The sequence below is a fragment of the Phoca vitulina genome, unplaced genomic scaffold (genome assembly GCF_004348235.1).
Source record: "Phoca vitulina isolate PV1807 unplaced genomic scaffold, GSC_HSeal_1.0 scaffold40, whole genome shotgun sequence".
NCBI classification, from domain to species: domain Eukaryota; kingdom Metazoa; phylum Chordata; class Mammalia; order Carnivora; family Phocidae; genus Phoca; species Phoca vitulina.
In genome coordinates this window covers 13237224-13264191 of record NW_022589743.1, presented here as the reverse complement: position 1 = coordinate 13264191, position 26968 = coordinate 13237224, and the positions used below count along the sequence as shown (strand labels likewise).

General features: G+C 34.9%; 1 protein-coding gene across 1 annotated transcript in view; it reads right to left on the bottom strand.

The window, feature by feature from the left end:
• The window catches only part of BRIP1 (BRCA1 interacting protein C-terminal helicase 1), a 176572-nt gene that overhangs the window by 3652 nt on the left and 145952 nt on the right, over positions 1-26968 (bottom strand). Inside the window, exons 16-18 of the mRNA XM_032428708.1 lie at positions 20963-21075; positions 3419-3501; positions 579-905 (exon numbers count right to left, since the gene is read on the bottom strand). Coding sequence (XP_032284599.1) covers positions 579-905; positions 3419-3501; positions 20963-21075 — 523 coding nt within the window. The remainder of the gene's footprint in view (positions 1-578; positions 906-3418; positions 3502-20962; positions 21076-26968) is intronic.

The following is a 26968-nucleotide window of genomic DNA, read 5'->3' as shown; positions in this document are numbered from 1 at the left end:
TGATCTTGAGATCACGACCTGAGCCAAAACCAAGAGTCGGATGCTCAACCAACTGAGCCACCCAGGCACCCCTCTAATATATTTTTAAAAATTATTTTTTTTATCATTTAGAATAAATGACTCTCACTTCCCTAAACTAAGAAATTCATGTAAGAGAAGAATCTATAAATTAGACCAATTTTTAATATAGTCTTTAGAAAAACATGTACCATTTGTACAGTATTTTACCATGCTATGATATTTATCATCTTATTAGATCTTTAGAGCCCAACCTCAGGGATAGGTATGCAGAGATTCCTTTTTCTATTAAGATTCAAAAAAGTTATGTGACTTGCTCATGGTCACAAAGCTAGGTGGTGGCAAATCTGGTAAGTGGAAAACTGGAAAATATGCTTAGGTCTCTTGACAAAAGTCTGTTCCCATTCCAATACACCACACTATTTCATTATTTTATGATAACACCTTCTATTTCAGACCAACATGTTTAAGGAAATTAATCTATAGCACAATAAATATCATTTCACTAGATATAACAAAAGACTTCTCTATCAAATGTAAATAGGCAAAACTTCTCAAACCTCTTTCCTTTCTAGAGATGATACCTCTTGGTAGAGATGGACTTTTAGTTATTTTAGGACACTGTTGTTCTTGGACACACATTTTTGCTTCACCTTTCCCAGGATTTTCTGGTGCTAGATGACTTGCCGCTTCTGATAAATAAGTTAAACTATTGTCCTTCAAATGGGTCACTTCAAGTGTAGACTCACTGTCCTGTATAAACTTTCTGTCCTCTTTGGATGCATCAATGACCTTCTGGTGTTTTTTGGAAAATTCAGCCAAGGACTCCAGTGCACTTTCAAATGTTGAATGGTGCTGAATCTGCTGCCGTACCCATTTAGAAAGTCCTAAGGAAAAAAGTAAACCCCAGGAAGTTATTATGCATTAAGAATACACTTAGATAATTTTTCTAATGAAGTAATCCACATCAATTTAGGATATATAGAATGATTCTCAATATTTTTCCTGCCTAAACATCTTCACATGTACACTCTGCTCATGCATCAGTAACATTTTTCTTTATATGCACTGATTATCAACTGGAGGGAGGAAACAGGCAGTGGGAGTAGAGTGGAAAGGGAGAAATGTATTATTTGTCAGTTTAGAATAACTGGGGAAATAAGGCAAATTTAATTTCATCATAATTCCCAACAAATATTGCTTATATTTTAATTTTAGGGAAGCTAGAAGTTGTAAACAACACAGTCTTCCATTCCAACTTTCTAATTTTGATTTCTTTCGTGAAAATAAATTTAAGATTCCCAATCTCATAGGTTTTTTTGTTGCCTTTCTCCCTCAATTCCAAATATGTCTTAAACTATCCTAGGAATGAAAGGAATAACAATGTTATTAGGGACAAATCATGTCCTGTTTGACTATTTATTATATAATTATTTTTTAATATATAAATAATCAAGTTGTAAGGGATATGATTTGACCTGTGATATGTGAAAACTGTATAACCTTGAACCATATTGACAGTATAAGGTGTTTTGTTTCATTTCAGAATGAAATTCAAAATCAGATATTTGGACTTTTAGAAAATAAACTCTGCTGGTGTTACTAAAACTATCATCATCTTCTGAAGTAGTTTAAAAAGTCACTATGGTATTTTAAGCTAAAAGAAAAATAAGACAGGGCTTCAAGTTGCAATACATTCATTTCAAATACATTACGTTTTTTTAATGGAGCTTTTCTATATTTAATGCAAATCGAATTGTGTTCTATAGTTAATGCAAATTGAATTTAAACAAAGACTAGCCATCAAAAGGAATTTGTATGTTGTGCTATTATTGTCTAGATAAGAAGACTTCACACTTCTATGAATTTCAGAAAAAAATAAAACCCATACAGAAATAATGAAAAATTCTTAATTTAAAAAATCTCTCAGGGGCGCCTGGCTGGCTCAGTAGGTGGAGCATGCGACTCTTGGTCTTGGGATTGTAAATTCAAGCCCTACGTTGGGTGTAGAGACTACTTAAAAATAAAATCTTAAAAAAATCCCTCACCAAATCTGAACTATCAGGTAAAAATTTAACTTCAAGATTTTAAAATAAGAAAAACTTGTTTTCAGCTTTTGCATTTTTTTTGTTGAAGTACAGTTGACAAGAAGAACATTTTAATTTTTTAATTTTTTAAAGATTTTATTTTCAAGTAATCTCTACACCCAACGTGGGGCTCAAACTTACAATCCCAAGATCAAGAGTCCTATGTTCTATCTACTGAGTCAGCCAGGTGCCCCTAGAAGAACATATTAAATAAGCATTTCCCTTAAAGTTCTTTATTTTTGTTTGCTTGGGGAAAATAATTATACGGATTAAACATGAAACTTTCTAAAATTGAAAAACTTTAGTATTATAGTCACTTCTTTCATGTTTGGAACTTTCTGTAATCAAAGAAAGCTTTTTCAGTGTAAAACGTCAGGTTGCTTTTGAAAACTCAAAGAATCTGAGCTCCACCTGCTGACTAAACATAAGCACTTAACATTTTGCTTTTAGTTATGTCTGGACCTAAGCTCAATGGTTTCCTTTACATGGAAAGGGCAGAAAAGAGTGCTTTAATCCAGGTGGATACATTTTAATACCAAACCAAATATAAGGCTCTGTAATAGAAAAAGAGTCCATACCCACAGGTGGCTAATCTGAAAGAAACTTAAAATTTTGTATCTCTTTATCATAGTATGGTATGAACTTTTTAGCTTTAAAGATAATAAAGATGCAAGTATTTCCAGCAGTTCTTTAATAACAGATGGATTCCTGGTATTGACTCTAAAGGGACTGTGTGACTGCTGAATAAAAACTATAGGCACATAGTATTTGTTCATCTGAGTGGGGAAAAAATGACCATCTACTTCATCTTGAGGCCAACAGTGGTGTTTGTGTTTTTTTCTTTTAGAAAATACTAGCTCTAACACGAACTGTAGAACAGCTGAAGCATTTCTAAACAATCAACAAACTTCAGTATAATCCAGAATGAAAGAATGAAGAATCCTAAGCATCCAAAGATGTTCTTACGTGCTTAAATGTAAACTTATTTCTTGGAAAATTTATTCCTGTGAACAGCCTATTCCCTGACAATACTAAATAAATTATTATTCTGTTACTTAATTAAATCCCACATTCTATGTTACTGAAGGATCCTAATTGATTAATACTTTGTTAGTAACTAACCAGATTCTCCTCTATAAAGATTTTTTTGTAAACACATAAGCATTAAAAGGCTAGATTTCCCATCAATGTGAATTTTTCCATGTCTGATCTAATAATTCAAATTCTGTCCAAAATTTTTCTTTAAAACTAGCAGTTATTAAATACCAAAGATTGTTATTAATTCTTACTCTAAGCCCAGCTGAGAATCTTACCAGATATATATCGACTGGGATTACTCCTGAAACGATCATCCACTAGAATAAGAGCTCCCCAATCATTTTTGTGTCGAATACACCTATAAAAAAAATAGGGAGAAAAATCAAACAAAAATGACTTTGAAAAAAAAGCCAACAGGGTGCCTGGGTGGCGTGGTTGATTAAGCATCTGGCTCTTGGTTTCGGCTCAGTTAGTGATCTCAGGGTCATGACATCGAGCCCCATACCAGGCTCTACCCTCAGTGTGGAATCTGCTTGAGAGTCTTTCTCCCTCTTGCATTCCTAAGATAACCATATGTTCTTATGGTACATTATTCTTTTTATAGATTGTTGGATTTGGTTTGCTAAAAAATTTTTTAATTTTAAAAATTATTCAAGGGGTGCCTGGGTGGCTCAGTTGGTTAAGTGTCCGACTCTTGATTTCAGCTCAGATCATGATCTCAGGGTTGGGAGACTGAGGCCTGCGACAGGCTCTGTGCTCAGTGGGGAGTCTGCTTGGGATTCTCTCCCTGGAGACCTCCCTCTCCTTCTGCCCCTCCTCCCCATGTAATCTCTCTAAAATAATAAATAAATCTTTAAAAATTATTAAAAAAAATTTTAAGTGTACAATTTGGTGATTTTTAGTACGTTTACAAAGTTGTGCAACCTACACCACTATCTAGCACACATTTTTATGTTACCAAAAAGAAACCCAGTGTTCACTAGTCACTCCCAATTATCCAATTACTCCCCCTATTCTCTGGCAATCATGAATATATTTTCTGTCTCTTTAATTTGCCTATTTTGGAAATTTCATGTAACTGGAATCATGCAACATATGGTATATTGTGTCCGGCTTCTTTTACTTAGCATGATGCTTTCAAGGCTACTTCCATTGTGTATCAGTACTTCATTCCTTTTTACAGCTGAATAATATTCCATCGTATTTATCCATTCATAAGTTAATGGGCATTTGGGTTGTCTCCACCTTTTGGCTATTGTGAATAATGCTGCTATGAACATTTGCGTACAAATTCTCATATGAATCCAATTAGGAGTGGTATTGCTGGGTTGTACAGAATTCAATGTTTAACTTTTTGAGGAACTGCCACACTTTTTTCCCCAAGCACTTGCACAATTATATATTTCTGCCAGCTTTGTGTGAGATTTCCTATTTCTCCATACCCTCATCAACACTTATTATCCATCATTTTCATTATATGTACTCTAGGAAGTGTGAAGTGTCATTTCACTGTGGTTTTAATTTGCATTTCCTTATTAAGTAGTGATATTGAGCATCTTTTCATGTGCCACTTGTAGATCTCTTTTGGAGAAATGCTTATTCAAATTATTGGTCCATTTTTAAATTGCATTATTTGTCTTCTTATTGTTGAATTATAAGAGTTCTTTATATATTCTGGATACTACACCCTTATCAGACACACTTTTTGCAAATATTTTCTCCCGTGTAAATTCTTTTCCATTTTTTAGTAGTGTTCTTTGAAGAACAAAAGTTTTAACTTTGACAAAGCCCAATTTATCTAATTTTTTTAGTTGTGCTATTGATGTCAGATTTAAGAAACTATTGCCTAATCCAAGGACAAGAAGATTTACACCTCGTTAGTCTTTGACCCATCTTGAATTAACTTTTGTATATGGTGTGAAGAAGGGGACTACCTTCATTCTTTCGCATGTGGATATCCAGTTATCCCAACACCATCTGTTAAAAAAGATTTTTTTCCTTATTGAATTGTCTTGGCACATTTTTGGGGGTGGGGAGGCTTAAACAATAGGAATTTATTTCTCACATTTCTTGAGGCTGGGAAGTACAAGAAAGAGGTGTGAAATGATTTAGTTCCCTGGTAAGGCTCTCCTCCTGGCTTGCAGATATTAGCCATCTCACTGTGTCCTCACGTGGGTGGGGGTGAGAAGAGGGAGAGGAAGAGAGAGACAAGTTCTCTGGTGTCTCTTCTGATAAGGGCACTAATCCCATCATGAGGGCCCCAACTGCATAACCTCATCTAAACCTAATTACCTTCCTAAGGCCTCATCTCCAAATAGCATTACATTGGGGATTAGGGCTTTAACATATGAATTTGAGAGGGGCACAATTCAGTCCATGGCAGGAAGTAAGAAAACTATATAGTATATGAGAAGGTACTAAGTATTAAGGAAAAAAATAAAAAGGGAAAGAGAATAGGGAATGTTGGTAGGGGGTGCTAAATTTTAAACACGGTGATATTGAGCACTGAGAAAATATCACTTGAATACAGATTCTTCATAGGTAAGGGGATGAGCTATGTATATATATGGAAGGGAAATATTCTAGCAGAGAGAAATGCAAGTGCAAGGACCCTGGAGAAAGAGCTTACCTGACATAGTCAGAGAACAGCAAGAAGCACAGTATACCTTCTTCAGTGTGGCCTCTTCTCTCCCTTTAGTTGTGGAGTTTGTTCTGTCAGTCCTCAGGTTGATTTCTGGGGTATTTAAGATGATTTGGTAGTTATCTAGTTGTCTTCATGAGACGAGACAAGCCTAGGGTCCTCCTACTCCTCCACCATCTTCTTCTCCCTCTGTCTTGGCACTTTTGTCAAAAATCAACTCACTGTAAATATGGGAGTTTGTTTCTGGACCTTCAATTCTACCCCCTTGTTCTATATGTCTGTATTATGCCAGTACAACACAGTCTCGATTATTGTAGCACTGCAATAAGCTTGAGGTTGAGAACTGCCAGTTCTCCAATTTTGTTCTTTTTCAAGATTTTTGTGACTATTCTTAGTTTCCTTCAATTTCCATGTAAATTTTAGGATCAGCTTCTCAATTTCTGCAAGAAATCCAGCTGGTAGTTTGGGATTGCAGTAAATCTCTGCAGATCAATTTGGGGAAATGTTATCTTAACAATAAGTCTTCCAATCCATGAAATTCTTCCATTTATTTAAAAATTTCTTTCAACAATATTTTGTAGCTTTCAGTGTACAAATCTTGCATTTCTTTTGTTAAAGTTACTCCTAAGTAACTTATTCTTTTTGATGCTATTGCAAATGAAAATTTTTAAATTTATTTTTATTGAAATATAGTTGATACACAATTTTACATTAGTTTCAGGTTTACAACATAGTGATTTAACAAGTCTATATGCTATACTATGCTTACGACAAATGTAGCTACTTTTTGTCACCATACAACACTATTACAATATGTAAATGGATTTCTTAATTTCATTTTTGGATTGTTTATTCCCTCTGTACACAAAGTGATTGATTTTTGTATACTGAATGTTTCTTGTAACTTACTGAACTTATTTTATCATGAAAATGTGTTGGGTATTGTCAAATGCTTTTTTCTCCTCTTGAGATCACATGGTTTTTGTATTTTATTCTATTAATATGGCATATTACATTGATTGATTTTAGTTGGACCAACAAAATTGGTTGGATGTTGAACCAACCTTGCAATCCCAGGATAAATCCTACTTGGTCATTGTGTATAATCCTTTAGTAAGTTGCTGGATTCAGTTTTCTACTTTTCTGTTGAGAATTTTTGCATCTATACCCATAAGAGATATTGCTGTGTAATTTTCCTTTCTTGTGATGTCTTTGATTGGTTTTGGTAACAGGCAATGCTGGCCTCATAGAATACGATGATACGTGTTTGCCCTTCTATTTTTCATATGTTTGTAAAGGACTGGTGTTAATTCTTTAAATATTTGCTAGAACTCATCAGTGAAGGCATTTGGTCCTGAGCTTTCCTTTGTGGGAAATCTTCTGATTACTAATTCTTCTATCTCTTTACTTTTATAGATCTATTCAGATCTTTTTCTTGCTGTGTCAGTTTCAGTAGCTTGTGTTTTTCTATGAATTTGTCCATCCTAAGTTATGCAATTTGCTGTCAAACAATTGCTCAAGGCATTCTCTTATAATGCTTTTTATTTCTATAAGGTTGGAAGCAACATCCCTTCTTTCATTCCTAATTTTAGTAATTTAAATCCTTTTTGTACTTCCTCTTGGTCAGTCTAGTTAAAGGTTGTCAATTTTCTTTATCTTCTCAAAGAACTTTTGTTATCCTTATTTTTTTTCTACTGAACTTTTTTTTTTTTTTTAAGATTTTATTTATTCATTTGAGAGAGAGAGAGAGCACAACCAGGGGGAGAGGCAGAGGGAGAACCAGACTCCCCACTGAGCTGGGAGCCTGATGTGGGGCTCAATCCAGGACCTGGAAATCAGGACCTGGAGATCATGACCTGAGCCGAAGGCAGACGCTTAACCATCTGAGCCACCCAGGTGCCCCTCTACTGAATCTTCTATTCTCTCTCCTTTATTTCCACTCAGGTATCTGTTATCACTTTGATCTGCTTGCCTTGTGCTTGGCTTGCCCTTCTTTTTCTTTCTTTTTAAAATTTTTTAAAACTTTATTTTATTTATTCATGAGAGACAGACAGAGAGTGGCAGAGGGAGAAGCAGGTTCCCCATAGAGCAGGGAGTCCAATGTGGGACTTGATCCCAGGACCCTGGGATCATGACCTGAGCCGAAGGCAGCCACTTAACCAACTGAGCCACCCAGGCGCCCCTTGCCCTTCTTTTTCTAATTCCTGAAGGTAGGAGGTTAGATTATTGATTTCAGATTTTTTTTAAAAAAAAAAAAAAAAAAAAAAAATATATATATATATATATATATATATATATATATATATATATATAGGCATTTACAACTATAAATTTCTCTATGAGCAATGCTTTCATTGTCTCTTCAAAATTTTGGTACACTGTGTTTTCATTTTCACTCATCACAAGGTATTTTCTAGTTTCTCTTATGATTTCTTCTTGGATCCACTGGTTAAGAATGTGTTCCTTAATTTCCACATATTTATGAGTTTCCCATTTTTTCTCCTGTTATAGATTCCCAGTTTCATTCCACTGAGATCAGAAAAAATACTTTCTATGATTTTAGCCATTTAAAATTTCTTGAAGACTGATTTTGCAGACTAACATATAGTCTATCCTGAAGAATATGCCACATGCACCTTAGGAGGGTGGAGTGTAATAGATGTGTTAGGTTTATAACCACTGGGTTATAGTGTTCAAGATTCACATTTTTTGATTTTCTTCCTAATTGTTCTATTATTGAAAGTAGGGTAACAAAGTATCCAACTATTAACTGTTGAATTGTCTATTTCTGACAGTTTTTGCTACATACGATTTAGGGTCCTTTTGTTAGTTGCATATATGTGTATGTGTTGCATAGATGAATGTTACATATTCTTGATGAAGTGAAAATTTATTATAGAATATTTATTGTCTCAGGATGGCTGGGTGGCTCAGTCAGTGAAGTGTCTGCCTTGGCTCAGGTCATGATCTCAGGGTCCTGGGATCGAGTCCTGCATCAGGCTCCTTGCTCAGCAGGGAGCCTGCTTTTTCCCTCTGCCTGCTGTTCACTCTCTCTCTCTGACAAATAAATAAAATCTTTTAAAAAAGGAATATTTATTGTCTCTATTAACAATTTTTGTCTTAAAGTCTATTTTGTCTGATACCAGTATAATCAACCAGCTTGCTTTTGTTTACTGTTTGTGTAGTAAGTCTTTTCCTATCTGTGTACCTTAATCTGTGTGTGTGTGTGTGCGCGCGCGCGTGCTTAACTACAGTATTTCTCTTAGAGGCAGCATATAGATGGGTCATGTTTTTTTAAAAAATCAGGGTTGTAGGATGGAGCCCTCAGTGCAGAGTCTGCTTGGGATTCTCTCCCCCTCTCGCAGCCCTTCCTGCTTGTGCTCTCTCTCTCTCTCTAAAATAAATAAATAAATAAATATTTATCAGAGAGAGAGGGAGAATCCTCAAGCAGAATCCTCGCTGAGCGCGGAGCCTGACGTGGGGCTCCGCCCCAGGACCCCGAGATCATGACCTGAGCCAAAATCAAGAGTCAGATGCTTAACCGACTGGGCCACCCTGGCACCCCCTGTGCGTAATAGGTATTTTTATGTATCATGTTAATTTCTTGTCATTTCTTACTATTTTGAGTTATTTTCTTTGTGGCTGCCTTAATTAACACTTGTACTTACAACAATCTTACGTGGATTAATACCAACTTAATTTCAATAGTATACAAAAATGTTGCTCCTATTAATTCTGTTCGTTCCCCCCTCATCTTTGTGTTATTACTGTAATATAAATTACCTCTTTATACATCGTATGCCTGTACAGAAAAGAGGTACCAGCATGCCAAACTGCTTATCCCCAAAGAGGCCTGCATACAAGGTAGACTCGGTGTTTAGAAACTTAGATTTCAGGAGGGTTCCAATCATTGACTTATAAAAGATGCTCCCTGTGTTTAAAATGTTTGTGCAATGATTAATGCTGAACACCTGCTTTGTTTCTAAGAGGTTGGACTTTGGGGAAGTGCTAGGCAGAGGCTGTCTATCTGAACAGCCCCAAATAAAAACACTGGGTCCTGAGTCTTTATGAGCTCCCCTAACTGCCAATATCTCAAACATGTTACCACAATCACTGCTGGGGAATTAAGTGCGTTCCATATGACTCCACTGAGAGAGGAGGCTTGGAAGCTTTTGCCTGCTTTCCCCTAGACTTTGCTCATGTGCCTATTCTCTTTGCTGATTTTGCTTTGTATTCTTTCAATGTAATAAATCCTATATGTGCATACAACTATATGATGAATGTATTCCTGCTCCTAGTGAATTACTGAACCTGTGGTGGTTTAGGGCACCCCCAAGACAATGCTTATCACCACGTATTTAAAATGATTGCTTTATGCAGTTGCTTTAAAAATCAAATAGGATAAAAAGAGTATAAAATACATTTATATTGTTTTTTATATTTCTATGAAAATCCCTTTCAGATGCTCTTTATCTCTTTATATGGATATGTGACTGCCTTTGGATATGTGTTTTTTCATTTCAACCCGAAAAGGATCACCTGTAGTATTTCTTTTCTTTTCTCTCTCTCTTTTTTTTTTTTTTGATTTGGGAGTATAACAAGTTTCCTAGACATTAATTCTCTCAGTTTTTGTTTATTTGGGACTGTCTTACTTTTTCCTTCATTTTTGAAGGACAGTTTTGTTAGATATAATAGACTTTGTTGACAGCCTTTTTCTTTAAATATGTCAGTTCATTGCCTTCTGCTCTCCATAGTTTTCAGTAAGAAATATGCTAAAATTATTGAGGATGTCTTATGAGGAGTTGTTTTTCTCTTGCTGTTTTCTAGATTCTCTTTGTCTTTTAGCAGTTTGATTATGACATGTCTACATATCTTTGATTTTAAATTACTTTGAATTTGCTGGTTTTCTTAGATGTGCAGATTATTGTTTTTCATCAAATTTGGGAAGTTTCCAGCCTTTATTTCTTCAACTAATCTTTCTGTTCCTTTCTCTCTCATCTCTCCTTCTAAGACTCCCATTATGTGAGCATTGGTATGCTTGATGGGGTCTTATAGGTCCCTGAAGCTATGTTCATTAGCTTCATTCTTTTCCTTTCTATTCCTCAGACTGGATAATCTCAGTTGAGTTACCTTTAAGTGAACTGATTCTTCTTCCTGCTCAAAACTGCTGTTGAGTCACTCTAATGAATTTTTCATTTCAGTTATTGGAATTTTCAAATCTGGAATTTCCATTAAGTTCTTTTAAAAAATTCTTATTATTGATTCTATCTTCTTTTAAAAATTTCTATTTGGTGAGATATCATTTTCATAGTTTCCTATAGTTCTTTAGACATATTTTCCTTAGTTCTTTGGCTATATTTAAAATAACTTTATACACTAACTACAATGTCTGGACTACCTTAGGGACACTTTCTATTGATTGCATTTTCCCATGTGTATGGGACATCCATTCTTCTTTCTTTGATGTCATAATTTTTGTCGAAAAAAGTACATTTTAAACAATACAATGTGGCAACTGTACAATTCAAATTCTTCCCTCTGCTCAAGGATTTTTGTTGTTGCTGGTGTGACTTTCTAAAGATAATACTCTTAAAGTCTGTTTTCTGTCATGTGTGACCATTGCTAGATCAGCTTAGTAGCCAGTTAATGACTAGGCAAAGATCTCCTTAAACATCTGTAACCAATATATGTCTAATTTGCCAAGAGGCTTTCCACATGTTTTTCAACATGCTTTCGATCCTCAGCCAGGCAGGTAACAAACAACTCTGCCATAGTCTTCTCTTCCTGCTTCAATAGAGCCTCAAGGTCAACCACAGGTGAGAACTTAGGGGCTTCTCAGGTCTTTCCTGAGCATGTGCACATCCCTGGTTATATGCACCATTGTACATACAGGCACGGCCCACTAAAGTCCTAGGAATATGTCAGAACTTTTAAAGCCCCCTATGTATATCTCATTTCCCAGCTTTTCCCAGTAAGCTATTTAGTTAGCTTATTATTTGGCCCAAATTTAGTCATCATCTCAGGATGTTGTGAAATTAAACATTACTTGCCTGGGTGAGCTCCTAGTCAGGTCATGTAAAGATAGCCTTGTGAATAGGGTCTTCCAGGAAATCACCAGACAGGTTCCATAATGACAATTCTCAAGGAGTAAGTTCCAGCCGTTTGGGTGGCTGGCAGATTACTGGCTTTCACCATGATTTAAAACTGTGAACTTGAAGAGAGGGAATGGGAATTGGGCAAATGAAAATCCCACAACGCTCACTGTTCTTAATGAGATTCAGCAATTTTCATGAATAAATATTTCCTGGAATGTTGTAAACTGGTTAATTTACAGTTCTGAAAAAGTTGATTCTAATTATTTAGCCTGTTTTCTCATTCCTTTGTTAGAGAATTTTCAGAGGTCTTTACTGTCATTTTTGTGCATCTCACCAATTTGTTAATACTTTAAGATTATTTTCACCTATGTTTTTGACAGATATTAGTCTGTAGTTTTCTTTCTTGTTTTTATATTGTCTTCATTTAGTTTTAGTAGGATAGTGCTAGCCTCATAAAATGAATTGGGAAGGGTTTTATCATCTATTTTTAAGATTTTATTTATTTATTTGAGAGACAGAGAGGGAGAGAGAGAATGGGGGGCAGAGGAAGAGGGAGAAACAGACTCCCCACTTAGCAGGGAGCCCAATGGGGGGCTCGATCCCAGGACCCTGAGATCATGACCTGAGCCAAAGGCAGATGCTTAACCAACTGAGCCACCTAGGTGGGTAAAATATAACAATTTTCTAGAAGAGATCAAATGGAATTGGTGCTATTTCTTATTTTTTTTTTTAAAGATTTTATTTATTTATTTGACAGAGAAAGAGATAATGAGAGCAGGAACACAAGCAGGGGTAGTGGGAGAGGGAGAAGCAGGTTTCCCGCCGAGCAGGGAGCCCAATGTGGGGCTCAATCCCAGGACCCTGGAATCATGACCTGAGCTGAAGGCAGACTCTTTAACAACTGAGCCACCCAGGCACCCTGCTATTTCTTCTTTAAATGTTTGGTAATATTTGCCAGTGAACCCATCTAGGTGATTTTTTTCAAACTACAAATTTTCTTTACTAGACAGAGGATTGACTATTCAGGTTATCTTTTTCATCTTCAGTGAGTTTGGTACTTTGTGGGTTTGAGGGAATTAGTCTATTTTACCTAAGTTGTTGAATATATGCATATAGTATAGTTTTTTCCATATTATCTTTTTAACATCTGCAGGGTATATAGTAATATGACTTCTTTTATTCCAGAGATTGATAATTTGTGGCTTCCCTTTTTTCTTTGTCAGTTACCTAGAGATTTACCAATTCTATTTATCTTTTTAAACTCAATTTTTTAGGGGCACCTGGATGGTGCAGTCAGTTGAGCATCTAGGGTCTTGGTTTCAGCTCAGGTCATGATCTCAGGGACCTGAGATCAAGCCCTGTGTTGGGCTCCACACTCAGCAGGGAGTCTGCTTGAGATTCTCTCTCTTTCTCCTTCAGCCCCTCCCACTTGTGCTTGCTCTCTCTCTCAAATAAATAAATCTAAAAAAATAAAATCAATTTTTTAATTCTTAGTTTCACTGATTTCGTTTTCAAATTCATTGATTTATACTCTTATCTTTATTATTTCCTTTTTTGTTTGCTTTATATTTATTTTGCTTTTCTTTTCCTACCTTAAGGTAGAAGCTTATTGATTTGAGACCTTTCTTCTTTTTGAAAATAAGCATTTAATGATAGAAATTTCCCACTGGGCACTGCTATAGATGCAGCTCACATATTTAGATACATTTTCATTTTTGATTAGCTCAAAATATCTTCTAATTTTCCTAAGACTTTCTGCTTTATCTATGGATTATTTAGAAGTATAGTTTTTTAAAAAAGATTTATTTATTAATTTTAGAGAGGGGGGAGGGGCATAGGAAGAGGGAGAAAGAGTCTTAAGCAGACTCTGCACTGAGTGTGTAGTTGGACACAGGGCTCGATCCGATGACCCTGAGATCATAACCTGAGCTGAAACCAAGAGTCAGATGCCCAACTGACTATGCCACCCAGGTGCCACTAGAAGTAGGGTTTTAATATGATTTTACTCATATGTGGAATTTAAGAAAATGAATGAATATATGGGAGGGGGAAACAGAGAGAGGAGGAAACAAATCATGAGAGACTCTTAACTGTACAGAACAAACTGAGGGTTGATGGAGGGAGGAGGGTGGGGGATGGGACAGATGGATGATGGGTATTAAGGAGGGCACTTGTTATGATGAGCACTGGGTGTTATATGTAAATGATGAACCTCTAAACTCTACTCCTGAAGCCAATATTGAACTGTAGGTCAACTAATTATAATTTAAATTTAAAAAATTTAAAAAATTAGGGGCGCCTGGGTGGCTCAGTCGTTAAGCGTCTGCCTTCGGCCCAGGTCATGATCCCAGGGTCCTGGGATCGAGCCCCGCATCGGGCTCTCTGCTCGGCGGGAAGCCTGCTTCTCCCTCTTCCATTCCCCCCTGCTTGTGTTCCCTCTCTCGCTGTCTCTCTCTCTCTGTCAAAAATAAATAAATAAAATCTTTAAAAAAAATAAAAATAAAAATAAAAATTTTAAAAATTAAAATTACTAGACATTTACCATAAAAAATATGTTTTTAATTTCCAAGTATTTTTTTTTCTGTCAAATATTACTGATTTCTAACTTAATTGTTTAATTACATTTTGGTCAGAGAACACATTAGGATTTCAATTCTTTTAAAAAATGTACAGTTTATCATCCAGGATATGGTCTATATTGATAAATGTTCCTTATGCACTTGGAAAAATGTTTATTCTAACATTGTTGCATGGAGTGCTCTATGTCAATTCAATCTAGCTGGTTAATAACATTGTTCAAGTCTTCTAAATCTTTACTGGTTTTCTGTCTACTCCTTCTATCTATTAATGAGAGAGGAAATGAAATTTTCAACTATACTTGTGGACTTATCTATTTCTCTATTCAGATTTGTTATTGCATCATATATTTTGAAGCTCTGTTTTTAGGTGCATACACATTAAGGATTGTTGTATCTTATTGGTAAATTGACCCTTTCATCATTTTATAATTTTCATTTTTAATACTCCACTAATACTCTTTCTCTGAACTCTACTTTGTCTGATATTAATAAAGTTACTCCAGAAAGTTCACTTGTACTTTGAATTCTAGTCTTCTTCCCAAATCTGTCTGCCACTATTTACTTTTCACAGTACTCAAATAGCTGTTCCATGCATTCTGTCTAGGTTTTTAAGACAGTAGTATGCTTACTCCATCTTATCTAGAGTTGAAACCTCCTATTTTTTAAAAGTTAATTTTAACTTTGTAAATTTTAATTTTTAAATACACAAGCACAGGGGCGCCTGGGTGGCTCAGTCGTTAAGCGTCTGCCTTCGGCTCAGGTCATGATCCCAGGGTCCTGGGATCGAGCCCCACATCGGGCTCCCTGCCCCGCGGGAAGCCTGCTTCTCTTTCTCCCACTCCCCCTGCTTGTGTTCCCTCTCTCACTGTGTCTCTGTCAAATAAATAAATAAAATCTTTAAAAAAAAAAAAATAAATAAAATAAATAAATACACAAGCACAGTTTAAAAATCAAACAGTAATACAGTAGTTATAATTTAAAAAAAAAACAGAATTCTTTTACCTATGTATACCTTATCTCCAATTCCCAATCCTCAGAAACAATTCCCTTAAATTTATTATAGTTCTACTCATTTACCTCCATGTTCTAAATAACTTTTAGAACTACTACTACTTCTTGATTTTTAACCTTTAGACATTATGTATGGATTCTTCCTATATAAGATGTTTCTTCTCTTATACCACTGATACTCCATCACCTCTTCATTTTCCTGATAGTTATACCACAATTCTTATGTAATCAATATTCAGTGGATAACCACTGTACACTATGATTACATTTTCTTTCTCATACAAGATTTTTTGTTCTGCCCTAGAGTTAACAACTGTCTCTCTCCTTTTTTGCTTTTCTATGTATTCTATCATTAATTCCCAAACTTTGCCACAGCTGTAAAAGTTCTTCTAAGTATGGTCAAAATCCACCTTCAGAAATCAATCTAGACTAACTATTATGGGACTGCTGCACAGCTGTCATCCCAGAGCTTCCCTTCCTAATTTGAGAATTCTCTTTTCCTCTATTCTGGGTTGGAACTCCAGTTGCCTGCAACTTTGATATTCCTCTGTCTGAATTTTCTCTTATTTGATGAAGCATATCTTCCAGTAGCATCCTGAGAAAGTGGTAATTTAAAGCTAATGTTTTAGGTCCTTTTTTTTTTTTTTTTAAAGACTTATTTATTTATTTATCAGAGAGAAAGAGGGAGGGAGAGAGAGTGAGCATGAACAGGGGGAGTGGCAGGCAGAGGGAGAGGCAGGTTCCCTGCTGAGCAAGGAGCCTGAAACGGGACTCGATCCCAGGACCCTGGGATCATGACCTCAGCCGAAGGCAGATGCTTAACCAACTGAGCCACCCAGGTGTCCCTAATGTTTTAGGTCCTTTGCATATTGAAGGCTTTATTCTATCTCATAGCTTATTGATCGTTTGAGTTGTATAAACTTCAATTGCAAGTCAAAATTCCCCTCAAAAATTTGAAGATAATTTAAAACTGTCTTCTATCTTCTAATGTTGATTTTTAAGGAGTCTCTCAATTGTGATTTCATGTCTTTTGTATGAGACCTGTTTTCTTCTCTCTGGAATGTTCTAGGACTTTTTCTTTATCTCAGGTACTTTGAAACTGCACAGTGAGGTACTTTGTAGCTTTTCTCCCTTTACTGGTGCTTGGGTGGGCCCCCTTAATCAGGAAATTATGCTCTTCAATTCTGAGCATTTTTCTTGAATTATTTCTTTGATAGGTTTAAGTTCTTCCATATTTTCTTCTTCTGTATTTTCTCTGGTCTCTTCCTACATATCTCCTTTTTATCAGAAATTGCCTCTTGCATACTGATCTTTAAATTTTCTCTCTTTGTTATTTTGACCTAGGAAATTTCCATTTTATCTTCTGAGCCTAATTCTGCATTTAAAGTTTGCTATCATGTTAATGCCTGGAAACTTTTCTTAAAATAAATCTGTTCTTATTTCATGGAGGAAATATTTTACCCTCTATGGATAAGGGGTTGGCTAACTAAGCCCACACAGGAAATCTGGTCCATATTTTGTTTTTGTACAGCCTGCAAGGCAGGAATGATATTCACATTTTCAGAGGGTTAAAGAAAAAATAAAGAATATGGGTGCAGAACTGGACATGGCCCCAAAAACCTAAAATATGTATTGTCCACTTCTTTACAGAAAGAGTTTGTTCTATTGTACAGAGACCTGACCAAAAAGAACAGCCAACCTCTGTTTTAATGCACTGTTTCTGTTTTCTACAAGTTCTTCCACCCTGTTTTTGTTTTGTTGGTATAGTTTTGATATTGTTTTGGTCTGTATTTTTCATGTTACAGACTTTTTTTGATTATCTGGTGATGACTCTTTGCACTTACATAAGAGTGCAATATGAAAATGTTGATTGGTAGCTCTGCCGACATGGGTATGGCTTACATACTGGGAAGCTGTGCCAGAGTAAGGTACTTTGGGAGGAACAGGACCACTTTGCCACTATCTGTAGGTCTTTACTCATGAGGTAATTAGTATCTCTAGATAGGAATACTGTACTTTCCTGCCTTGGAGATATAAGATTGACTATAAGCCTATGCAGAGCTGAGAAGAAAAGGGGGATAGAGTTCTCACATTCCATAAACAGACTTTTCTTAACCCCCATCTTTAATACATCCTTAGCTATACCTAGAGTTGAAGAATATATAAACTCTCTAATACAATCTCTCCAGAGAGTAAATTTGAGTGGGGAAGGGGGCTGTCTACTTACAGTAACTTGCAATCAATTATTTTGTGATTAATCCTACTTTAAATGATACTTTAGAGTGCCCCCACATCCCAAGTTTTTCCATGACTGAATCTGAAGAATCTTGTTGACTTTCACAACAGCTTTCTTTTGCCTGCTAGGTCACTCAATCATTCATCTGGTCTTCAGTGTTCAAAATTTGCTGACATCTCATCTGGTAGCGTTCCCTCTCCCACTCTTTTTAACTTTGTAGTTTTGGCATTTTTATCATTTTTATTCCTTTAGTTTTGTGGAATTTTGAGAGGGGTGAAGATTAATATAAATGTTTGATTTTTCCAGAGATTTAAAACAATCTAAATTTTATATGACTTTTTAAAAATATTATTTTAAAGTAATTCTAGGTTCTGAGGCATCGGACCACAAAATTAGGCAGGACAGGAAGATGGATATTGCCAATATTATAGACCAGTGTTGAAAATTAATGGAAAGTTGGGGTGCCACTCTATTTTTTATTCCATTTTGGTTTATTTTAAAGTGTTCTAAGGTAGAAAGGCATTTAAGTTACCAAAACAGTTCAGAGAAAAGAATTTCACCTTTTCTTTTTTCCATTGTTTTCATTCTGCCTTGTTCAAATGAATTATGCCCACTTGAGACAAAGATTATACTTTCAGTAAAGCAGACCCGTTAGGAAACTCATAGTGCAGTTGTAACCTGGTCACAAAACCATCTGGTACATTCCCGAAGGCTGTTATTACATTTCATGGACTTATATTACTTCAAATACTCTAACAGTCCCATGTGGGCTTAAAAAAAAAGATTTTTTTTTTTAAACTCAATTTGTTTCTGCTTACTTTAGACCTTCTAGACTTATCCCTTATAAGAAGAGTGCCTGATTATAAGTACCTTTATGTCAATCAATACACATTATGAGTTTTATCAAGTGATGTAAAACATTCACTTGATTTTTAAATGAGTATTTCTTTGTAATAAAAAGTTGCTGCTTGTTGATACTGTTTCCCTGAAAATCAATACAATGACAGTTGGGCTATCAATTTTTTAATTAATAATAAAATATGAAAACTATAGTATTATATATCAATGTTACAAACACATGTCTTTTTATGAAATTCTAGAAAAGTATGTTTTGAAGCTCCAGACGTTCTCTGGCCAACATGGTATAGTGGAGAAAGGACCAAACCCACCATTTTTCATGAATTCAACAAGTATTTATTGAGCATCTATGCCCCAAGCTGAGGCATAGTTGTTTGCTGAGAATGTAAAATACATGTTTAGGGGAGGAGACAGATATATAAATAGGTTATTAGAATACAATGAGATATATGTGTAATAGAGATAATGTATAAACTACTATGGGTTTCCTAAGGTGTAAATAACTAGTTGGAAAAGTAAAAAGAAATCTTCATGAAGGACATGACCTTCAACTAGGTTTTGATTGGTAAACTTGCCAAATGAATTGTCCGATAGCTTGTTATGCCAAAGCAGAGAGTAGTGAAAGGATATGGTATGTTTAATAATAAGATGTTTTATGTTTAACAGTGAGAGCTTTAGAGGATAAAGGTAGGGTCTAAGGATGAAAAAGCAGGTCCTGAGGTTTTAAAAGTAGGTGGGGCCAAGATATGAAGGCCCATTTAGTAATTATGTGATATTAGACAAGTAATTTCATCTCTTACAACCTGTTTAATATATGTAGAAAATGTTTATAAATGACAAAGTAGGATATAAATATATTTTTGCTTCAAACGATTTCTTAAAATTCAATACATTGCCTATATTAAAAGGGAAAAATAGGAACTGAGGTAAGAATATTTACTGTCCTGAAATTAAGTATAGTGACTAAGAGTCAAGAATTTTAAATAATATTCAGGCTCCCCTAGAAACTATTTGCTGAATATTAAAATACAAATACAAGAACACAAAACAGGTCAACAACAGGGAGACACCAAGTAAGCAGATGAAATGCTTCAAGAACAATTTATAGTGCAACATGATGCCAAGTACCAATGAAATTTCTAGGCAGAGAAGGGCAGCAGCTTAACCATATCAGTAGATTAACCGTAGAACCGAATCATTCAATTTGAAGGGAAACACCTGCAGAATATAATTTTTAAATGATGGGGTAGGGAGTGGGTGATGTGTTCTGGGACTTAAGTCCAGCTGTTGTAGTCCTGTCATTAGCTCTCTGTAAATCTGAACTCAAATGCAATCTAATATGCTTATGTGTAAATAGGCTAATGTGAGTGAACAAGATGAGAAAAATTTAAATTCTGGATTTGGTTAGGTCAGATTACAGTTAGGTGTGGGTCTTTTGGCTGAACAGAAAATATGTCAAATGGTCATGTTTTCATGATTTTATTCTTAACCTGTGTTCTTTTATTTTGATTATATGAGTGCCTTACAGCTTCCACAAGAAAAAATTATCACATGGTTTTAACTAGTTACAATTTCATGAATAGAGAATATAAAATATTAGGTTATTAAAAGTCTAAGGATTAAAGTGTTTATAAATTAAATGCTATGTTCTACAACATGAAAATTATGTTATAAAATGGTGCTTAATAACTAGCTCCACAAAGCACAAATCTTAATGGACCAGAATCCTTAGGAAAAGAAGTATTATAATTAAATGTTATTGTTAGTTGGCATTAATTCTTTAGCTTTAAAAAAATTTTTTTTAATTTTATTTTTTCAAAGATTTATTTATTTGAGAGTGAGAGAGAGAGAGAGAGAGTGCACACAGGGGGAAAGACAAGGGTGAGAGAGAATCTCAAACTGACTCCCGGCTGAGCTTGAAGCCTGAAGTGGGGCTTGATCTCACAACCCTGAGCTCATGACCTGAGCTGATACCAAGAGTCAGATGTTCAACGAATTGAGCTACCCAGGTGCCCCCAAAAGCATGGTTTCTTTTAACTCTTCTTGAATGGTTTGCTTTATACCCATAAAATCATCATCTAGGTTCTGATGTTCACAAGATAAAATTTTTACTGTTTGGTGGTGAACTTCTCTAAACATAACTGAGTACCTCTTCTGTGTGACATTCATTGTTTGATCAATCATAAATCTTCTTAAACTTTAGCAAATTTTGAGGTTTTAGAGTTTCATTTATTCTTTTCAGCTTTCACTTGTGACATCTATCATTAAAAATATATCAGTTCCTAAGGTTCTAATAAACGAAAATGCTATCAAATTTATCCTAAGAAGTAGCAAGACTATCTTTTCTATAGCCCTGGCCACAGATAATATACAGTAACATTACATTAAATTTCACTTACCTACCTAGGGCCTGGTTTAAGGCCCTATATGCTTGAATATCATACCACTGACGACCAGGTAAAAGACCTCTCAATTTTGAGTGCTGATCATTGTATTGTCGCTTTAGTTCAACCTAATAATTTAAGAAATATTAAAAATATAGTAGATAAATTAAGGCTCATTTTAAAAATCATATTAAGTTTTAACATTCTGAACATTTTATTAAGGTAGAGAGATTTTGTTTTTCAGTATATCAGTATTGAATTTTATTCAATTCCTTTAAAACATGTCTATTCAGGGATGCCTGGGTGGTTCAGTCAGTTAAGCATCTGCCTTCAACTCAGGTCATGATCCCAGGGTCCTGGGATCAAGTCCCGCATCGGGCTTCCTGCTCAGTGTGGAGCCTGCTTCTCTCTCCGCCACCACCCGCCCCGCCGATTGTGCTCTCTCTCTCTGACAAATAAAATCTTTAAAAACTAAATTAAAATTTAAAAAAAATGCCTATTCATCTTTACTTTCCCTGAATTCCTCCATGCAACTCATTAATTAGCTGTTTGATTAAATCAAAAGTTTTATTAAGAAATAGTTTATATAGAATAAAATTCACAAATTTTCAATGTATACATAGAGAAATCTTGACAAATGTATTGTCATGCAACCACCACCATAACCTTAATATAGAATATTTTCAGCACCCCCTAAATCTCCTTACTATTCCTTTTCAGTCTCTCTCCTTCATTGCTGACTTCGTCAACCAATGATCTGCTTTCTGTTTTGCCTTTTCTAGGATTTCTTATAAATGTTATTACACAGTATGTAATCATTTGTCTTTTTCATTTAGCATAATGATTTTGGAATTCGTTCATTTTTTTTTTTTAAGATTTTATTTATTTATTTGATAGAGAGAGACACAGCGAGAGAGGGAACACAAGCAGGGGGAGTGGGAGAGGGAGAAGCAGGCTTCCCCCGGAGCAGTGAGCCCGATGCGGGGCTGGATCCGAGGACCCTGGGATCATGACCTGAGCCGAAGGCAGACGCTTAACGACTGAGCCACCCAGGTGCCCCAGGAATTCGTTCATGTTGAAACATACATCAAAGGTTCATTTTTTAATGTTTTTCAGACTGATAATCTCTGCTTTTTAATTGGGATGTTTAGACCATTCATATTTAATATAATATTGTTATGATCTGGGTTTATATCTACAGCAGCAGAATACACATTCTTCTCAAGTACACATGGAATATTCTCCAGGATAGATTATATGTTGACCACAAAACATGTCTTAAGAAATTTAAGAAGATTGAAATCATATAATGTATCTTTTCCAACAACAATGGTGTGAAATTAGAAATCAATAACATGAGGAAAACTGGAACATTCACAAATATGTGGAAATAAATAACACAACTGAACAATCAATGGATCAAAGAAGAAATAAGAGAACTCAAAAAGTATCTTGATACAAATGAAAATGGAAATACAACAAACCAAAAATATCAGATGCAGCAAAAGCAGTTCTAGGAGAAAAGTTTATAGTGATAAACATCTACAGTGAGAAAAAAACAAAGATTTCAGATAAACAATCTAACTTTCCATTTTAAGAAACTAGAAAAAGAACAAACAATCTCAAAGTTAGCTTAAGGACGGAAACTAAGATGAGAGCAGAAATAAAATTAAGGCTTAGAAAACAAGAGAAAAAAATCGTTAAAAAACTAAGAGTTGGTTTTTTTAAAACATAAAACTGATAAACTTTTTGCCAACTAAGCAAAAGGAAGGGTCAACAAATTATAAATGAAAGAGTACATTACAAGTGATACTACAGAAATACAAAGGATCATAAGAGACCACTGTGAATAATTATATGCCAAAAAATTAGATAACCTAGAAGAAATGGATAAATTCCTATAAATATACAACCTACAAGATTAAATCATGAATAGATAAAAAATCTGAACAGATCTGTAACAAGAAAAATGAAACAGTAATCAAAAATCTCTGAACAAAAACAATCCCAGGGCCAGATGGCTTCATTGATGAATTCTATCGAGCATTTAAGATAGAATTAACAATGTTCCTTCTCAAATGCTTCCAAAATATTGAAGAGAAGGGAAAACTTCCAAAATCATTTTAAGAGGCCAGCACTACTCACATACCAAAGCCAGATAAGGATGCTACAAGAAGAGAAAATTACAGGCCTATGCCCCTATATGATAAACATTATTGCAAAAATCCTCAACAAAATATCAGCAACTGAATTCAATAGCACATTAAAAGAATTAGACACATGATCAAGTGGGATTTATCCCTGGAATGCAAGACTGGTTTAACTATACACAAATCAACAAATGTGATACACCACATGAACGGAAGAAGCAGAAAAAGCATCTGAGAAAATTCAACATCCTTTCATGATCAAATATAAAAGGAATCAAATATAAAAGGAATGTATCTCAACATAATAAAGGCCATATATAACAAGCCCACAGCTAATATCATACTCAGTAGTGAAGAGTTGAAAACTTTTCTTCTAGTATCAGGAACAAGACAAAGGTTCCCACTCTAACCACTTCTATTCAACAAAGTAATGAAAGTCCTAGCCAGAACAATTAGGCAAGAAATAAAAGGCATCCAAACCAGAAAGGAAGAAGTAAAACTATCTTTGTTTGCATATGACATGATCTTACATGTAGAAAACCCTATAGACTCTACCAAAAAACTGTCAGCACTAATAAGCAAACTTAGTAAAGTTGGAGGATATAAAACCAATATACAAAAATCAGTTGTATTTCCATACACTAACAACAAACTATCCAAAAAAAGAAATTCGGAAAAAAGTCCCATTTACAATAGCATCAAAAAGAATAAAATACTTTGGGATAAATTAAGCCAAGGACATGAAAGATCTTTACACTGAAAACTGTAAGACACTGATGAAAGAAATTGAAGAAACACAAATAAGTGGAAAGATCCTATGCTTATGCATTGAAATAATTAACATTGTTAAGATGTCCTTACTACCCAAAGTGATCTACAGATTCAATGCAATCCCCATCAAAATCCAAAAGCCATCTTTTACAGAACTAGATGAATGATAACTGGCTGGTAACCCACACGAAAAGATGCTTAACTTTACTAGTAAATGAAGAAATGCAAATTTAATAATCCCATTGCTTTTATCTGAAGAATATTGACAAATATTTACCAAAAGTGTTTATATTTTCCTACAAGTACAAATAGAATAATATATACAAGGATATTCACTGCATCTCTGCATTGAAAACAAATAACCTATCAAGTGGATTAATTATGTTATATTACATTTATTCTGAGATAAATATTGGATTAAAAGAAATATTTATACATTTTGTCATGGAAATTTAACCAAAATATATTTTGTAAGTAAAAATCAAGTAAAACACACACACACACACACACACACACACAGAACCAGGTATCAAGTTTTTAAATAGGACCACAATTTAGAGCAATGCCAATTCTAAACGAACCCCCAAAAGACTTAAACCAAAACTCTGACAAGAACCACAGGAGAGACAGAGTTTAAAGATTATGTACTTTTGAGCTTTTCCAATATCTCCCCTAGAAAACTGTCAAATCATGCTCATACAAGTTCAAGATGATCAGCTACTAACTGAACTACCTACAAAAAACAAAAATCAATATTTTTCAGAGAATAATGGAGTCCAGAATCTCTATAATGTACCATCTACAATGTCTAGTGTACAATAAAAATTACTAAAAAGTGTGATCCATAATCAAAGAAAAAAAAAAGACAGTCAACAGAAACCAATCTAGCAAGGCCCCAGCTGTTGGAATTAGCAAAGACTTTATTGTAGCTATTATGGATATATTGAAATAACTTAGAAACATACAGTTTAATGAATGAACTTTAGGGAATCTCAGTAGGGAAGCGGAAACTATAAAAAAGACCCAAATGGAAATTCTACACCTGAAAAATACAGTTAACTGAAATAAAAATCCATTGGATGGGTTTAACAGCATTTTGGAGAAGATAGAAGAACTAGTAAGTCTTAAGACAGATCCACAGAAGCAATGAAAAACATCAACTAGAGCAAAATAACTTCATGCACACCAAAAATATAGGTGTAAAAGAATCCAAGCATATGAAAGCACTCAGTGATGATCTAAACCAATTTAAAATTCAGAGCTAAAACAGTACTAATGCATTTGAGACAATATTTACTGCCTCAAAGGCTCCACTATTATAAGATATCAAGAATCTCTTATGTTTCCGAGTGACTGAATCTACATTCATTTTCCTATCTAGGTACTAACACACAGTACTAACACACAGAAACTGTGTTAATCTTCTTTGCTGGAAAAGAAAGCACAATAAATTCTGCTATCTAGTCAATTGAACTTGATAGTCCCTTTTCAAAGAGACTCAGAATTAATTATAGGACATAAAACTATATTCTATTAAAAGCTATGTCACACCAAAGGTTACCACATACCCAGCCTTCATCTGGTCTTCATAAAAATTGTTAAAATTACATCATCCTGAGAGTGGACTACTTTTATACAAGGTCAGAGTGTATGGTATACACAATTCAGACTGACCTATTTAAATATATAAGATAATGAGTTTTTTTCCTGTAAAAGCTCTCCTCTAAAAAGATTCAAGTTCTGAGTAAAAGGAAATTATGCATTACGATTTTATATTTTTAGACACTAATTGAATGAAAAGAGTTGCGGGGTTTTTTTTGTTGTTGTTTTGTTTTGTTTTTTTGAGAGAGAGAGAAAGAAAGAGGCAGGGGAGGGACAAAGGGAGAGGGAGAGAGAGAATCTTAAACAGATTCTGCGCTGGGCATGGAAATCAAGAGTTGGACACGCAACCAACTGAGCCACCCAGGCACCCCAAAGGGGTTATGTTTTAGGCAGTTCTCAAGAATGCTATGGAGTTAATTATGTCTCAATAAAGCTAAAAAAAAAAAAAGAACCTAAATAAGAAAGAATGCTGTAGAAACATCAAAAATAGAACACTTAAAGTAGAAAAATTGATATAATGGGAGGAAGAAATTTTTGGTAGCTTAAAGAAAGAAACACCGAATTTAGACTAATATTTACAGTTTCACTTAGTACAAAGCATCTGTGATAGGCAGTAGAAATACAAAGATGAGTTAGGGATGCCTGGATGGCTCAGTCAGGTAAGTGCCTGATTCTTGATTTTGGCTCAGGTCATGATCTCAGGGAAGTGAGACTGAGTGCCGTGTTGGGCTCCACACTCAGTGGGGAGTCTGCTTGAGATTCTCTCTCTCCCTTTCCCTCTGCCCCTCCCCTCCTCATGCTTGCATGCACTCTCTCTCAAATAAAAAAATAAATCTTAAAAAAAAAAAGATGAGTTAAAAATATGTTCTGCCTAGCAAGAGCTTATAAGGAACAGAAAATAATATGAGTACAAATAGCCATCAAGTAAATATAAGTTTTAAAGTATTTACTTTGATTACAGTGTATAGAAGTAAGAAGAATTGAGACATGAAGACATGATATGAATTTGGTGCAAAAGTAATGAGGGCTTTACCTGGAAAGGTAAAGGGAATGGAAAAGAGGCCCAGGTTTTTAACACATTGTGGAGCTACAGAACTTTAGTGACAAAGTAGATGTAGGGCTTACTAAAGAAAGAAAAGTCAAAAATGACTCCACAAAGCTTCCAACCACCAGAGAGAAGCAATCTAGTAATCCACCGAGAGAAGACAAGAAAAGAAGTATGTTTAAGGAAGAAGATAAACTTGGCTTAATTCATGATAATTTCTGTGGCACCTGGCTGGCTTGGTTGGTAGAGCATCCAACTCTTGATCTGGGGGTCATGAGTGAAAACTCTAGAGTCAAAACACTACAGTATAGCTCCTATGAATGATCTGAGGTAAGTCAATTCTGTTGTGGCTTACTTTTCCTAATTAGAAATGGAATGAGTAAGAAAATCTAATTAAAATAAAATTTAAAATGGTTCTCAAATACAACAACAATTTAATCACCTATAACAATC